At 48.3% G+C, this 16089-nt stretch overlaps 1 protein-coding gene across 8 annotated transcripts in view; it reads right to left on the bottom strand.

Annotated features, from left to right (window-relative positions):
- Nrap (nebulin related anchoring protein) overlaps positions 1 to 16089 on the bottom strand; it is a 69140-nt gene that overhangs the window by 14601 nt on the left and 38450 nt on the right. For 6 of the 8 annotated variants that reach the window (XM_023715442.1, XM_023715444.1, XM_023715443.1 and 3 more), the window contains 11 exons: positions 15475 to 15579; positions 14265 to 14372; positions 12535 to 12846; positions 11262 to 11366; positions 8155 to 8253; positions 6379 to 6483; positions 5377 to 5484; positions 4735 to 4848; positions 2775 to 2972; positions 1049 to 1153; positions 220 to 318 (listed from right to left, as the gene is read on the bottom strand). In XM_023715442.1, coding sequence (XP_023571210.1) covers positions 220 to 318; positions 1049 to 1153; positions 2775 to 2972; positions 4735 to 4848; positions 5377 to 5484; positions 6379 to 6483; positions 8155 to 8253; positions 11262 to 11366; positions 12535 to 12846; positions 14265 to 14372; positions 15475 to 15579 — 1458 coding nt within the window. The remainder of the gene's footprint in view (positions 1 to 219; positions 319 to 1048; positions 1154 to 2774; positions 2973 to 4734; positions 4849 to 5376; positions 5485 to 6378; positions 6484 to 8154; positions 8254 to 11261; positions 11367 to 12534; positions 12847 to 14264; positions 14373 to 15474; positions 15580 to 16089) is intronic. The other 2 variants (XM_023715446.1, XM_023715447.1) reach the window with 2 other exon arrangements.

A 16089-nucleotide genomic window follows, 5' to 3' on the forward strand; every position in this document is an offset into this window, starting at 1 on the left:
AGCCAGTCACTCCCAGGGGACACCAACGCAGCTGGCCCATGCCTGCACCAGGGGAGTGAGACTGGCCCTCTTGCCCTGGAAAATATATGGGCTCTGTACAATACTGCTCTTCTCTTCCTAAGCCATGCACATCTGGCCCCTCTTTCCAGTCCATAAACATTCACACATATTTTTTTTAACAATGTCCCAGTTTCTAAAAAGCTACCAGGAGATGTTTACCTCATTGGTAATCTGGTTGCTGAACTTCGCGTGAAGGAGGTTGGGGGTGTCTGTCACGGACGTGTACTTCAGTGAGCCGGGGTGCTGACGGTATTTACTCTAAATTCACACACAGAGAAAGAGAAGATGGTTCTGTCACATGTAAACCCAGAGGAGAACGAGCTCTGAGGACGAGATAGAGCCTCAGTTGGCACAAGCTGCCAGACAAGGGGGTTGGAATGCAGTTGGTCACCTGCCCTGTGACTTGTGCACTCAGGGAGCTGGAGAAGCAGGGAGGGTGGGGGCAGGAGGATGGATGCCACAAGACCCTCCCTGGTGGAGGGGGAGCACCAGGCCTCTGCCGTGGAGGTGAAGCATCCGGCCATCATTTCATATACAGTTGCCATAGAAGCATGGTGCCCAGGTGAGTGTTAATCCATCAGGATTACTCCACGAAGGAGGGATGGGTATCCCATTCGACAATTAAGAGGCTCAGAGAAGGCAGGTCACAGGCCTGAGGTCACATTGCAAATGAGTGTTGGTCCGAAATTTCAATCTCTAGCTCCAAAGCCTGTTTGCTTTGCACTGGACCACGGAGCCACCCTTTAGATGCACATAAGGAAAGCACACTTCGTGAGCCATGTTAACGGAGGGGCGGACATGAGAGCCACGAGGTTGTAGAAAGTGGCACACAGTAGGACTGGAGGATCTGGTGCCAAAAGAAGGCAGGCAGGAACAAAGGCAGTGAGCTCCTGTTGCTAACAGCTTAACCCACAGCAGGCTCTAGAGGAAGAAAACAGCCTCACTGCGGCCACCGCCCACCCTGTGCCCCTCCAGAGTCACCCGTTACCTCACTGATGAGCTCGGATGCTTTCTTTCTCCCTTCAATCTCTAGGGTGCCTGGGATCACACAGGCAACACCTCGCATAAAGTTCAGATCTGAGCGGTACAAATTCTACAAGCAACAACACAGAGAATCAGAAAAGCCCAAGTCTCAGGATGAGGAGGCAAGGAGAAGCCAGGGGTCGCCTGTGCTAGCATTCAACATCATAATTAGAACTCAAGACCAAGCCCCGCTCTCAGATTTATTCCACTCAGCACTCGTGCAGATCTCCTTAGTCAATGCACATTGGGGGGCAGAGTGTAGAAGGAAAGAGTTCTGCTGCCACTTGGCTCACAGCAGCTGTTACGGGGACAAGAGGCGGATTGTATCTTAGTGTGTGCTCTCAGAAAATAAACCCTGGAGTGCATTGTGGTTAGGAAGTTGGTCTTCTTTGGGGCAAATGTGTAAATGGCCTAACAGGTCTTCCAAAACAAAACCCAGCAGCAGCGGAAGGCATCAATTAATCATAGGTGAAGACACAACTCACAAACGAATCCAAAATAATCTGGCAAAGACTTATCTGAATCTGAGTGGGCAGGACCAGTGTGCATGCCTGAGTGATTGGGGATGACAGTTTAAAGAGCCCCCAGATTCTCTCCCTTCAGCCAGTGAGGCGCCCCCTGGGCGCGCAGCCTTTCAATTGCCATCACTACGTGAGGCAGAGGAGCAGGGCTGTGCTTAAGTGACAAACGGCCCTGAAATGAGCCTGACAGCCCCCTCTTTCCTACAGCTGTGCTCAGGTTCCTGACAGTTGGTGTCAGTCTGTAAACACGGTACGCAGGCAGACACCTCCAAGAGACAACAGACACCAGATAGCAGCACTACCCGGCTCGCAGACACCGCCACCCCAGGAAAGAGGCTTAGTGTGCTGTTCTGCTTTCCCACCCAGGTTTGTTCCCTGCAGTCTCATCCAGGGCAAACCTAGCAAGCTGGGGGCTCTGTGTGTGCCAAGCAGGACACCGCTGCCTGTAGGGAGTATGGGCTGCCCCTTGAGGGGAGTGAGCAAACTCTATGCTTCCGCATCCTCCCCGGTCCTGCCTGCTGCAGAGAGCAGGGCACACATGTCAGAGGAGCCTGAAGACGCCGTGAAAGGACCCCAGGAGAACCTCGGGGCCCTGACACTGTCCCCTTCCTGAAGTGGGCCCTCAGGAGGAAGAGGCTCTGAGCCACCCCTCCCCACACAGCCCAGGCTTCCCAGAAGAAGGGTCAGGACTGCAGGAGGGAACAAGAGGAACCCTCCATCCACCCCAGGGATAGGGAGAAGCCACTGGCAAGTCCTAAACCTGAAAATTCATGAACCTGGAGGGAATCTTCAGCTCAGCCCAGCACCCCCATTTCTCAGATGCAGCTGTGTGATCTTGGGCAAATGGTTTACCTCCTGTGCACCTCTGTAATTTTTCTGTTCAATGAAGGTGAAGACTTTTGACACAGAGTTACTGTGAGGATTAAATGAGATGCTGAGTGACAGCATAATATTTTGAAGTCAAAGAAAATACTCAATTCGGGATGGCTGCTCTTACAAGGTGAGCAATTGTGCTTCAGAGTAGTCATGGTGTGTTTCAAAAGAAAATGAGCACTTAGGACTCCTGACCTCGGAGCCTTCCCCAGCTCAGAGAGGCTTGTGGGTCACTGCTTCCTGCACAGTTAAACCTGTAAGGAGAAGAGTTCTAAGGGAGAGGCCAGCCCCCTTTACCTCACTCTGCAACTTGTGAGCCTTCTTGGCACAGTGCAGCCTCAGGTCTTCCTCCAAGGACGTGTACTGGGGAAGCGGATGTCTGTAGTCCTGGTCGCTGGCCAGGGCCTGAGCCTTCTTGGCGTGCACCAGGGTTACCATGTCCAGTGGCAGGCGGAAGAGTGCCTTTGAGTTTTCAAAGCCTCTCTTATAATTCACCTAGAGGGGCAGGCAGATCAACAGCAGCTAGTTCAAAGCCACTGTCTGCAATGGGACCATCAGGGAGAACATCTGTAGTACAACTGTCTCAGGTCAAGGAAGAAACCATGCTCTTTTCTTTCAGGGACTGGCCTCAAGTAGGGCTCAACACCAGGCCCTGACATGCACCCCCTCAGCTCATGGAGGCCATTGGTTTGGGTGAAAAAGACCTGCAAGTCCTAGAGTAGGGGAAAACACGGTCATCCAGGTAACAGATACAATGCCAGGGACTCTCCTGCTCACTGTAGTGAATCTTTCCATTTTTCAGAGGCAAGAAGATGCACCGCAACCTTGCACTCCCTCAGTCACACCTTCCTCCCTGTGCACTCCAGTTCAGGGTTAGACATCAAAGATTCTCCTTCTTGCTAGCGTGAGAAGAACTCCCTCAAAGTACTAGACAACTTCCTGGTCAATCTGGGAGCCAAGGCAGAGAGGTGGATTCTTGGAGAACTAGTTCCGAATGAATGATGACCCCAAACTCAATATACATGCTGAGAGAGGAAGAGTGGAGTTCATTCCTTCTATATCACCACTCCACACACTCCTGGGAAAGGCCATTGACAGTTCTGTGAAACCCACTCCATAGTTCCTTGGGCTTCAGGTGCCTCAGCCTCTCTGCTTCCTTTCCTTCTCCATCCCCTGCTATAGCCTTCTTTGGAAGCTCAAGCCACCTGACCCTACCCTCTCACTCCTCCCTCCACCCATCCTGTGCTCACCCCTGCCTAGCATGAGGCTAAGAGCACCTCATGTCCAAGCTCACACTCACAGGCCAGCAACCCAGGACAGACAGGGTAAAAGATACCCAAAAAGGGAAAACCAAAGCAGAGGATGAAATGGCAGAGAAAGTGTGAAGCTACAGAGGGAAGGAGAGCTAGAGCTGTCTCCACCTCCCGGCCTCAGGTATGAAACCAAGCCCCTCAAAGTTCAATCTGCTTCTTAGTAAGGCAAGATGAGTGACAAAGAGTACTGAGTCTTCTGTGACTTGTTGGAAGTCTGTTTCCTTACCAACACTAGCCATCTCGCACGTGTACAAGACACCTGTGCCCACAGATAGAGGGTCACAGTGGGCAGTCAGAGGGCTTTGGCAATTTGGATGCTCTCCTTGGGCAGGAAGCATGAATCAGTGAAGCAAGGAGTTGCTGGGGCAGGAGCAACTACAGGATCACCAGCACTCGGCCCTCTCCTGTGGGGACTGGAAGTGAACACTTTTGATCAGCCGTGGCTTTCAAGAATCTGGTTCAGTTACTGGTCAGAAGTTGAGAAGTCTGACACAAAACTTTTTATTATTCAAAGTTTGTTATAAACTCACTGCATGGACCAAACATGCCAAGCCCATCCCGCAGGCCCACTCTGGTGTGCTCACAGGTCTAAACCAAAGAACACAGCCCGCCACAGCGACACATGCCTGTGATCCCAGCACTCTAGGAGGCCAAGGCAGGAGACCAGGCTGGGCAGCACGGCAACTTGGAGAGACCCTATTGCAAAATAAAAAATAAAAATGGGACGGGGCTATAGCTTAGTGAGGAAGTCCTAGGTTCAATTCCCAGTACCAAAAAGAAAACAAAATACAAAAATGAAAAATTCCCAGCTTAGCAGGGAACTAAGGAGTCAACTCATCCAATCTCATTTACGGAGGAAGCTGCAAAGCCGAACCTCAGGTGGCCATGCCTCGAGTGCCGCTAGGTGCGGCCCCACAGCCCGCATCGCATCTCCTCCCACTTACATCGCTCTGCAGCGAGGTCGCACGCACTGAATGTGCAAGGCTAAGATCATCTTCCAAGCTCCGGGAGCCAAGCATCTGTCCTTTCATTTTCTCAAATGCCTCTTTGTATTTGTACTAAAGGGAAAGAGAACAGGAGAGAGTAACAGCTCAGGGACAAGGGACATGGAATGGAAGAGGTGGGTATTGGGCAAAAATGTTTTGTTCTTTTGACAGTCACTGGGTGAGTTAAAAGGAAACGCGAGGGAGTCGTCAAAAGGTCTATTCTTTCATATGCAAGATTCCCAATGACTAAAGGGCTCAGCTATGAAATGACAGAACGCATTAGCACTTGGGCGGCCCAGGTTGGAGGAAGGTGCGGGCATTGTTAACAGGCTCTTCACACAGGCTCGCTTTAGGGAAACTCTTGGTGGAAAGCACGTTTCATCTGCCCAGGGCCCATGTTTACAGTCAAGTGTTTGGCTTTGTACGCCAGGCTAGGGAATTTTTTGTTGTAAGATACATGCTTTCTCCATGGTCATTATCTGATTGCCCTAACACAGTCAGTTCGGAGAGGAGAGGATATTATCCACAGGCAAAAGAAGGCAGAGGTTAGAGGCAAAAGGAGTGAAAACTGGTTAGGACTGAACAGCCCCAGATGCTCACATCACTTATGACAGCACCAGAAGCCTTTGCTGCCTGGAAGGGGAGGGCGTCCAGTCTCAGCTTATATCCACCGTCCCGAAGCTTGCTCCAGGATTCTTTATAACGGGTCTGGTGGGCAAAAGTGTGCAAGTTAAGACCTTCCTGGGACCCGGTAGCTTCCTAAACTCGGGTTTACCCAAATGAGAATCTGTTTTTTTGTGGGATTTTCTCCCTGAGCTCAACCCTGCAGCTGGGTTAGAGACCACTGTGGTTTTGAAAGACTTCACAGAGGTGGCTCTGGCCTCTCCCACCCTTGGTAGGTAAAGCCATAGAGGGGAGGACTTTGGCATCAGGGTCTCCGTACAGAGATCAGACTCGTAGTGATCCTCCTGTTTTCAGCCTCCCAAGCACTGGGATTACAGGCATTCACCATCACGCCCAGTCTTAATCACCATCTCAGCATACCCCAGGGCCAGGGCCAGCACAGCCCAACAGGGATCAAACCCCAGCCACTGCCCTCTGCCTAAGCAGGTGCTTCAGTCCACTGAGCTATCTGGCTGGCCCTCAGATCCATATTTTTCTGAGCAATGAGTTGATTCAAAGGAGGAGGCATAAGGCTACAGTTGCATAGCTCTTTCCTGAAGGTAAAGAAAGCCAAATGTCTCTCTCATAGAGCAGCAATAGTGGCAAGGGTGCTGACAGATTATTGAAGGGAGGAGTTAAACCCCACATCTCTCCTTGGTAAAGCCATCAGATGTACTCAGCTCTACTGAGATCCTCAGCTCTTCTGAGGCTCTTTGTACTAAGGCAGACACTTCCGCCCTGCTCATTCTTCCCAACATCCCTGACTCTTCTACACAACCAGGTATACCATTTGCAGGGCACAGTGCACATGAAAACGCAGATCTCCTTATTCAAGGCAACCATGCATCTCAAGAGAGTGACAACCAGTGCAGGCTCATCTGAGTGGAGAGCATCCTGACTTCCGGCCATGGCAGCCAGCCTCCTTCCGGTCAGCCTCACCTCACTGATGTTCATGGCATTCAACTTGGCCAGCAGGACTTCGGGCAGGTCCGCAGTCTGTGTATAATGATGCTTTATGTTTTCTCCTTGTTCCCTGTACAACCTCTGTGGATAGAGGGAGATTTTGGTTAAACCCAGAGCCTCCCCCACACAGCCATCAGCTATGCTCCAAGAGACCACAGAGGTACTACAACTGCCATGATTTCCTGGAGACATGACCACTGGCATCCTGTCTCCACACAGATCTCACAGCCAGCTTGGTGACACACGAGTCATTCTCTCCCCAGTTCTATTTTCTAGCTCAGAACATGACAAGCTGAAACATTCCCCTCCACAAACAAGCCATTCTTAGTACAATGCAGAGATGAGTGCTGGTGAGAAAATTAAGTACAGTTATTGAGGTATAATTAGATTATGAACTCTAAGCTGCAGGAGGGGGGTCTGGATACAGTGTGAGGAGAAGGCTCCACACCTACCTCTTCACCACCTCACGTATTCTTGCCCTAATAAACATCCCTTGCATAGGTCTGGGGTTGTCTTCATTACCCATGATTCTGATTTAGGCTTCCGATATCCTAGTAGTCTGAAGTGACCCATGAAGTTGAGGACTGGGGAGATAGCTCAGCAGCATAATGGCCTGCCTGGCAAGTGCAAGGTCCTGAGTTCAATTTCCGGTACAAAAAAACAAAAGAAGAAAGAAAGAAAAAGCGCCTGCCTGGCACATGGAGTGGGCAGCAGCCACCAGAGCAAGTTTCTAAACAAGGCTTTTCCATCTCAAATCTTATCTGCTTGCCCAAGTTTCTACGCATCGCAGCAGTGCCCCCTAGAGTTGGTTAGGGTAAGGACAGAGCAGGAGGATTGTTTCTCTTGAAAGAAATTCTTGTCTGACCATCTGCATTTCTCAGAATTCAACTTGATGTTAATTTACAATGCATTATAAATTCCCAAGCTCCTAAGTTTGTGAATAACCCCATCCTTTATTCTGGGAGACCCTCAGGTTGTTTCAATTATTGGTAGCATAAGGCACAGCCATACTGCTGGGAAGCAAAAGAGGGAATTCTGGAGCCCCTGTCCCCAAGGGGCACAAATGTTTCTTGTGCTAAGTTGAGTAGTTTGTAGATATTTAAACGCTATGCCTGCCCTACACAAAGATCCCTGGACTTCTCTCAGCAGAATCAACCAAATCCATGTCTTAAAGTGAATTTTTATACGATTTCAGCATTCCATTTAGTCTCTACCAAACCTCATTTTGGGGTAGCAAAGGGTCAAATCTTGGTTTCTTATTACAAAGGGAATATGGGAAATGGCTTGGGAGTCACGCTAATGTGTATAAATCAGACCTTAAACTTATTTTGAAAGTCTAGGAAAATCAGAGCACAATTCCCATCCTTGAGTCCCAAAGAGCCAGGAGCACAGCTTCACTATTCTAATTAGTAAGAATTTCAGCTAACGTTTCAGTTATAGCCACAACACTTTCAAACAAAAGGATGGGGGGGGGAGCTTCATCTCAGAGAAATCGGCAAGACATGCGAAGGGGCAGGAAGCCAAGCATCACGGGTAGTGGGGTGTGGAGCCCCACTTGGCATCCTGAAGTGTAGGAACGCCCCATTTGCATCCTAATGAGGAAGCGCCCCTGCTAAGGGGAGCCCACCAAGGACAAGGTGCTCCTTCATCCTCAGGGCGAACAGAGCGAGCCAGAGATCCCCTCCGCTTCAATCGCACCGTTGAAAGACGAGCCCACTCTTAGAGTCATAATGTATATACATTATCACTTACGTCCACTGCTTGGGTATAACTAATTCTGGCCTGGACCATCTCCGGAGTGTCTTTAATACTGGTAAACTTCAAAGCATCGGGATGCTGACGGTACCTCTTCTGTTGAGCAGGAAAGGATCAAAGCTGTGAATTTTGTGCTGCTCTTTCATGCCATTTGAAAGAGAAAATCATAGGTTGCTTGAGATTAGAGTGAATTTGTGAACATAATTATTATTCTGCTTCCTCTATCTCTATATCCTAGGTGCCTTCAGGTTAATATTTGTTTCAATTTAAGAATAACCTCATGTCAATTAACATTAAAGTATTTTCTACCTGGTGGAAAGAACAACACCTCAAAATTAAATTATACCAGTAAAATACTGTGGGATACACACTTGGAAAGGATTCTTTTCATAGGCTTCAAATACCATGTTGCAGTTGTTTACATATCTTAGTTTGGTTTTTCTAAGCAAGAAAGAGCCTTCATAGTCACATTTATCCATTAAAGCTTTCTAGTTTCCTTCCACAAAAGGACGTGGCGGACATCATCACAGTCCGAAGTCCTGCATCTAACAGTTCGAGAGTACAGATTAGCCAATCACTTCAGAGCCTGGTTCAGTTAGCATATGTGTTAATTCTTCAAAATACAAGCATAATAAAAAAGGGTTCGGTTATTGAAAATAGTCATTATACAGCTTGAAAAACACTGAAACAAAAAAAAAAATTAAGTGCTGGTAGAAACATAGGTACTCAGGTTTGAAGTGCTCTGAAAATCATGTTTAAAGCAATATCTTTCTAATCAAAGTATAATCCCAGGGTACCGAGAGAGATGTTTGTATAGGAACATGGTGTTTATGTTTTCCCAAGTTAAACACTTACTTGATGAACATCCATTCACTTAGCTACTTAGATTTCTATATACTGTGCTAGGAGTCTCCAGTATAGCCTAATCTAGCCCCTACATGTTTTTTGTAAATAAAATTTTATTGGAACACAGCCCTGCTCATTTATTTACATATTGCCTGTGGCCATTTTGCAGCTCAATGTCATAGAAACCATATAATTTGCCAGGCTGGAAATATTTACTGTGTGGTCCTTCAGAGAAAAGTTTTGGTGGTTTCCGCACGCATACACTTGTGCACTTAAGGCTCTCTGAAGGTTAAAAAAGCCCAATTTGACACTAACCTGGAGGTATGCTAGCCTGTAATGAGATCTCTAGGAAAGGTTGCTGAAAGATATCTTACTGAAGTTTGAGGACTAGTCTAATGCAAGGTTATTAAAAAAGACAAGGAGAACCTGCCAAATAGCTCAGCGGATTAAAGCACCTGCAAGCAGGTTCAGGGTCCAGGGGTTCAATCTACCAGCCTGCAGTGCCAGCCCCACCTCCAGGGCATGCTGAGATGGTGACTGAGACTGGGTGTGGTGGCGTATGTCTGTAATCCCAGCTCTTGGGAGATTGTAAACAGGTGAATCATTACGAGTCCTATCTAGTAGTGAGACCCTGAACACCCTATAGACCCTTCTCTAAAATACAAAAAAAAAAAAAAGGAAAGAAATAAAAGAAAAGACAAGGACATTTTTGAGAAAGTTTGAAAATGAGGTGACCAAGTAGAGCTACTATGGGATAAATGGTTTCCCCAGACTTAGGCACCTACAGAAATGACCTTCAAGTCTCAGCTATGCATGTAGCTGCTTTTAGTCTTCATTTCCTTTCATGAGTAGGCCCAGCACCAAGAGTTTGGAAGCAGGACTCTTCCAAGCTAAATGATTATTCCTCTAAGCACTGCTTAGCCATCTTCCTCAGAGGGCCATTCTTCAATGAGGTGAAAAATGCGGGGCAATGCTGTCTCCCCTGAGGTGCGAGGGTCGTCTGAGCTCTCAGTACTGACTGAAATGCCTCACACTGACCTACCACAGTGAAGCCACTTTCCAGATTAGGTCTGGGCTATGTCAGGCAAAGAGAATGTTCCCCCAGTGGAAAGGATCAGTGCTGAGCAGGTGCGTCGAAAAGCCAACAGGAGAGTCTTTCTTTCTTCTTTCTTTTCTTTTCTTTCTTTTTTTTTTTTTTTTTTTTTTTGAGTCTTTCTTTCTTGACTATGAATTCAGTGAGATAATTTCCTCAGAACAAGGTCTTTGGAAGCCTCAATGCAAACGCTAAGGTTTTTCACAGGCCATGGTCTCCTCCTTACCCAGGGAAGTCCAGAAAGACCAGGCCGCTCTGTAGAGTTAAATGCGTTTTCCCTCCAGGTAAGGGCAGCCCAGACAGCTACAGAGGGGCAGATGTGAGTAGTTTGACAGTGTTCAGCTTTGGAGTGAACATAAGCTAGGGACAGCTCCTTGGGGTGCCTGCTCCAGTGGCAATTCTGCCCCCCCCCCAGGGGACATTTGCCAATGTGTGGCAACTTTTTAGCTGACACAACTGGGTGGAGAAAGCTTCTGGCATCTCGCGCCTAGGGATGTGGCTGCACCTTCCCCCTAGACACAAGACAGCCCCCGACAACAAAAGGCTAGCAAACTGTCCGTAGTGCTAAGGATGAGAACCCCCAGAAGCAGTCTTTAAAAGACTGCTGCTCAGTGAAAATGTCCAAAAATGCTTTTTTTTTAAATAAGCAATGATACCTTGGAATCCAGCCAGAATGACCAGAATAAGTCTTAAATACAGTAGAAGACAGACACTGCCCACAACAAAGAACCAGCCATGTCACCATGCTGAATACCACGTGACTATTCAAAACCTGTTTACATTGTGACAGAAAGAGAGGAAGAAAATGTGTGCAAAGCCACAGAAAGGCTTTCTGGGCGCAATAAATGTATCTCTTCATCATCTCTCCTGTGTTCCTTCATTAAAAGGTAAGTTGCTGGGTAGCAATTGAGCTCCATTTGATTGTCATTATTATTCATAATATCATTTGTCACCCACTTTGTTTTGGCCAGGGCTCCACGGGCCCCTACTGGTGTGTGTTTGGTATGTGGTTTCCCTCTAATTACCAGCCCTAGTGCGGGTTTTGAGGCCTTTCATGTGGCTTGCCTTTTTCTTTGCCTTTTGAGTGGAAATTATTTTAATTTTATACAGAGACCCCCGTGCGCCTACTGCAGCCGGCCCGCTCCCTGCCGCCTGGAAGCCTCACCTCGCTAATGAGTTCTCCTGCCTTCTTCACCTGCTTCACACTTAATGACCCGGTGGCGACCCAGCCCGCGCCTTTCATCCACTTCACATCTGCCCTGTATTGGTTCTGACAAAGGAGAAAGAAAGAAAGAAAAAGGGCCAGCCATTGTTGGTGCACAGGCCTTTAAAGGGCCATTAACAGCTCCCGATGTCCCCGAGATGCCAGCTGAGGCAAATTAGGTACCGCTTTTGTCTTACCCATTTCTGCACAGTCACAGGTAGGGCTCCAAAACGTAAATTAATGTCCCCTTTAATTGCGGCCCTCCCTGAGGCTTGTGACTCTAGGCTCCACCCAGCTGTACTGTGGAGAGGCTGTGAGGGGCCAGGTCAGCCCTGGCCCCCACCAGGGAACCCCTGTCTACCCTGGAAAGACACCGTCCTCATTGTCTGAGTTGCCAGTTTTCTTGTTTAAAATTACATGTAGGACGGAAGAAAATGAGGACTTGTAACAGTGCCCAGAGGGAGCCAGCAGAGGGAATTTCGCCAGACAGCGGCTTCCTGCTGCAGGAGGAGGAGATTTTCCTTTCTTTACTTAATATTGAATGAGTAGTTTTAATGAAAGACTATTTAAATGGACGCTTCTCTACCACTAACATATCATCTGTCTAGCATGAAACAGCCCTGCTAACAGGGGATGCCTGTACACACACACACACACACACACACCCTGCGCACGCACATGCACACATGCACACATGCGTGCATGTGTGTGCACACTTGTGTTTAGCTGTCCGGTGGCAGGTGACCCGTTTTTTCCATTCGCTCACAGTCCTGCACAAGAGCCCACTGAGGACAGAAAGGACCCAGAAACCAGGGAGGGGGGCACAGCAGGAAGAGGCTTTTGAGGATGAGCAGGTTGCTTATTCCGAACAGTGGCAAGTTGTCAACCTTGCTCTCCCGCAAATGTCACAAGTGTAGACCCGCACCCGCAATAAAATGTGAGCAGAAAATATGCTGCAGGTGAGAAGCCCCAGAAGGAAAAAGCAGCTCTGTTGGGTTCTGTCCATTAGGACGGAACTCAGATGGGCATTGTCTGAAGGAAAGCGAGACCACTCGGAAGCTGGTGTCGCCACGCGTGATCCATAAACGGGCATCTGTCGATGTGAGCTGTGGTGTGTAAGGGCTTGGAGAAAGGCTCGCACCAGCTCTAGCACGCACGCACATGCACACACACACACACACACACACACACAGGCGTGCGCGCTCCCATGTGTGCAAGCTCACATGTAGCTTACATCGCTCTGCAAGCCGTATGCCTTCTTGGCCCACTCCACCTTCATGTCAGTGGGCAAGGCCGTAAAGTGATGGGGCATCGTCCTGTAGCCTATGTCTGTGGCTAGATGCTGGGCCTTCTGGGCGTGCACAAGGTGGATCATGTCCAGAGGGACATGGCACTGGGCCTTGGCATCCTCAAAGCTCTTCTTGTATTCCAGTTCGCTCTGCAGCTTGGACATCCGCAGTGAGTGGCTCATTTGCGAATCCCCCTGTGCATCCTTTGCCCCAATGAGTTTTCCTCTGGATCTCTCATAATCTTCCTTGTATTTCACCTAAAAGTGAGGAACAGAGCATCAGTGAATGAGAATCTCCTGAAAGAGCTGCTAAACTTCAAACCACAGGCTGCAGAGCTACAGAGAATCCTATCAGAGTCAGTTTGGGTCACTGATAAATTTCCTTTCATCAAGCAGCAAAAAAAAAAAGGATTGCCCATTAATTCTTTCTTCACCTTGATTGTAGCAACTGAACACTCAGCTTGACTAACAACCTTCTACTAATTTTCTAGTGAGATTCCATCTCTTCTCTATTTGAGATCACTCTTTCCTAATCTCCTTTTAAGTAGCCTGTGTTGCTTGAAAGCCATCTTAACCCCTTTTCAGGTATTAGTGAGAACATCATAAATGAAAACCAGTAGTGAAGAGACACAGAATAACCAAAAGACAATTGCTGTTTAAAAAAGGAGCCCTTAGAGTGTCACAGAGTACAGGGATTAGGAGGAGCATGATGCCTTGAGGGAGGATAAAGCAAAAAGAACTCAAGCACCGGGCCAACAGCAATATGAGCCTGAAGAAAGCATGAATGTGGAAATGCTTTGAAAGCTACGACATGTGGCCACTGTGTGGCATTATTTGCAACATTATCCTTATCATAGTGCTTAGGAGAGTTGAGCTCCACTCTTACTTCTGCCAGCAATGGTATCACTATGCGCCATTGTACTGGTTAGGAACCAGACAGGGGCAGAGCTGGGCCACCGCAAGTCCATTCACAGGGTGGTTTGTGAAGTGTTACCAGCGAACACCACCACAGGAGCTGATGTCGGAATAAGACTCCACCGCATCACTAAGCTGCCGGTTCAGCTAATATCGTTCTTATGATTTCATTGCTTTTGCATTGTTCTTTGTTTTTCAAAGCAGGACGTTCTCCATGTAGGAAGCAGTCTGACTTAGCTTGTGGCCCAGACTCCTCGTCTCTATCAGACTCCTGCCAGACTGCCCTGCATGCTGAAATGCATCCCATGTCGCTTTATCTCCTTTCCTCATAACCACTTCGCAGTTACCAGCTTCCTAGCAAGCCAATGAGACCCTGAAGTGGTAAGCAAACATTGCTACAAGGGCACAGAGCCAGGATTCCATCTCAGGTTTGACACCACAGCCATGCTCTTAACTGTGAGCCGACCTTAACATCTTTGGAAAGTCAGGATATATCTTCGGGCAATAGTTTATCAGTAAAGGACCTTGGATTATTTTCTGGCTGCTAATAACAGTTACCACTCACTGAAAATCAGTGCATGGCAAGTAACTTGCTAGGCACTAGTACGATCTTCTTGCTGCGAGGTAATTGTTAGCATCCCTATTTTGCAGATAAAAACCCAAGGTTTGGAAGACAAAGTATCTGCCCAGATGCTTCCAGGCTGCCCCAGTCACAAGCCAAGGAGTTCCATGGTCTCTCTACCAGCTGGGGACTGACTCACCTCGCTGGCCAGGTCCCTCTTGGCTTTGGCCACCAGGAAGGTCAAGGAGTTGAGACTCAGCTCAAACCCTTTAGCCTTCTGATTTTCCCAGCTGCTCTTGTACAGTTTCTAGGAGGATGGGGAGAGAAAAGATTGCCTCATGTGAGTGAGGTAATCTCTATACCCTACAATGACCTTTCCAAGAGGGAAACCATGACTATATTCCTCCCTAGATACTGAGAACCCCAGATTCCTGTTGTCTAAATACCACTGACTTAAAGGCCTCTCAACACATAAAGAGTCACTTAAAAGAAGCAGAAATTAAATTCTGGAATCCTTGAGAAACCCTAGGAGCCTTCACGGAAGCCTCAAAACCATGTTGAAGGAAGACCAGCACTTCTCCGGGAGCACCTCTGCAGCTGCTCGTGTCTGTCCACAGCCCCAGCAGCGCAGCTCCGGCTGCACCCGTTGTTCCTGCCTCACCCCTACCTCCCATCCAGCTCGGCCTTTCCTTGATTCTCGCGTTTCTTCTCCTGCTCCTACCTCCAGGCTTCAAGATCTTTCTTCTGGGAGGCCCCCTTCCCTATTTCTCTGTGAGAATCAAGTCAGCTGTGTTTCTCCCTCCAATTCTCCTCCCTATCTATGCACAGATCAGAATCCCAAAGACCCGGTTGTTTAGTGGAAAAGCCAACTACAGTCCTTCCTTGCCAAAAGAGGGGAAGATGGGATGGAGGGTGCTTTCACACTGACTAGCGACCACAGGACATACTCCTCTGGTGCTTCGGTACGTCTGCCTGATACAGGTCCATGATAGCCCAGCCTGGTAGAGCTAGGGTTAACCTCTCCTTATTAACAGGAAAACAGAGTCAAGAATTTGTCCAAGGGCGCACACCTGGTAAAAAATAGCACCAAGGGTGAAAGCCTGGCAGTCTAGAGCCGTGTGTCAGCTCTGACTCCCCTCTGTTGTCACTTAGATCTGAGCCCTGGAATAATGACCCCTTCCAATTCCATCCTCTGTTCAGGGTCTCGGTCCTCCACCAGCTCATTGCTGGAACATTGTCCCCCTGCCCCAAGCACTGGTATGGAGCCAGATCTATAGGGTAAGCTGGTTCTACAATGACCATGTGTAGGTAACCTCAGCGGACACTGCCAATGTGCGGTGTGGGTTTAGGAACAAGTGGCCACAGACAAAGAATCAGAGCCCGCAGCCGCCCACTCCCCCTTCTGGTACCTCACTGAGCTGAGCAGCATTGGCTCGGGCCTGCAGGAAGAGAGGCTCATCTGCGCTGATGCTGTACTGGTGGAGGGAATGTTTGTGTCCTGCCTTGTAGGCCACCTGTTGGGAGAGGGCACTGGTGAGGAACAGCGAGGCCGGGCCTGAGAGGGCCACTGCAGCTGTAGCCACAGGGATGAAGCCAAGCCACATACAGAGGGACAGGTTCCATGTGACCGTACTCCTTCTAGAATCCAGAACGGTTGATCATACAGAAGGAGAAAGTAGAACAGAGGTCACTAGGGGCTGGAGAAGGTATCCTAAGGCCATTAGCACAACCGGGGCACTACAGTAGGAAACAATCTATTAAACATTCCAAAATAAGTAGAGGAAAAGAGCTTGAAGATTTTCAACACATGGAAATAATAATATCTGAAGAGATGCAAAGGCTAATTACCCCAATGTAATCATTACACCTTGCATACATGGCTCAAATTATAACACTGTATCACACAAATAACTACAATTAAAAACTCTGTGTGTGAGGCCGGGGAGATGGCTCAGTGGAATAAATGCTTCCCTGGCAAGCGCAAGGGTCTGAGTTTAATCCCTGGTTCTGCAAAAAAAAAAAAA

Source organism: Octodon degus, unplaced genomic scaffold (assembly GCF_000260255.1).
Source record: "Octodon degus isolate 3935 unplaced genomic scaffold, OctDeg1.0 scaffold00042, whole genome shotgun sequence".
In the NCBI taxonomy this organism is placed as follows: domain Eukaryota; kingdom Metazoa; phylum Chordata; class Mammalia; order Rodentia; family Octodontidae; genus Octodon; species Octodon degus.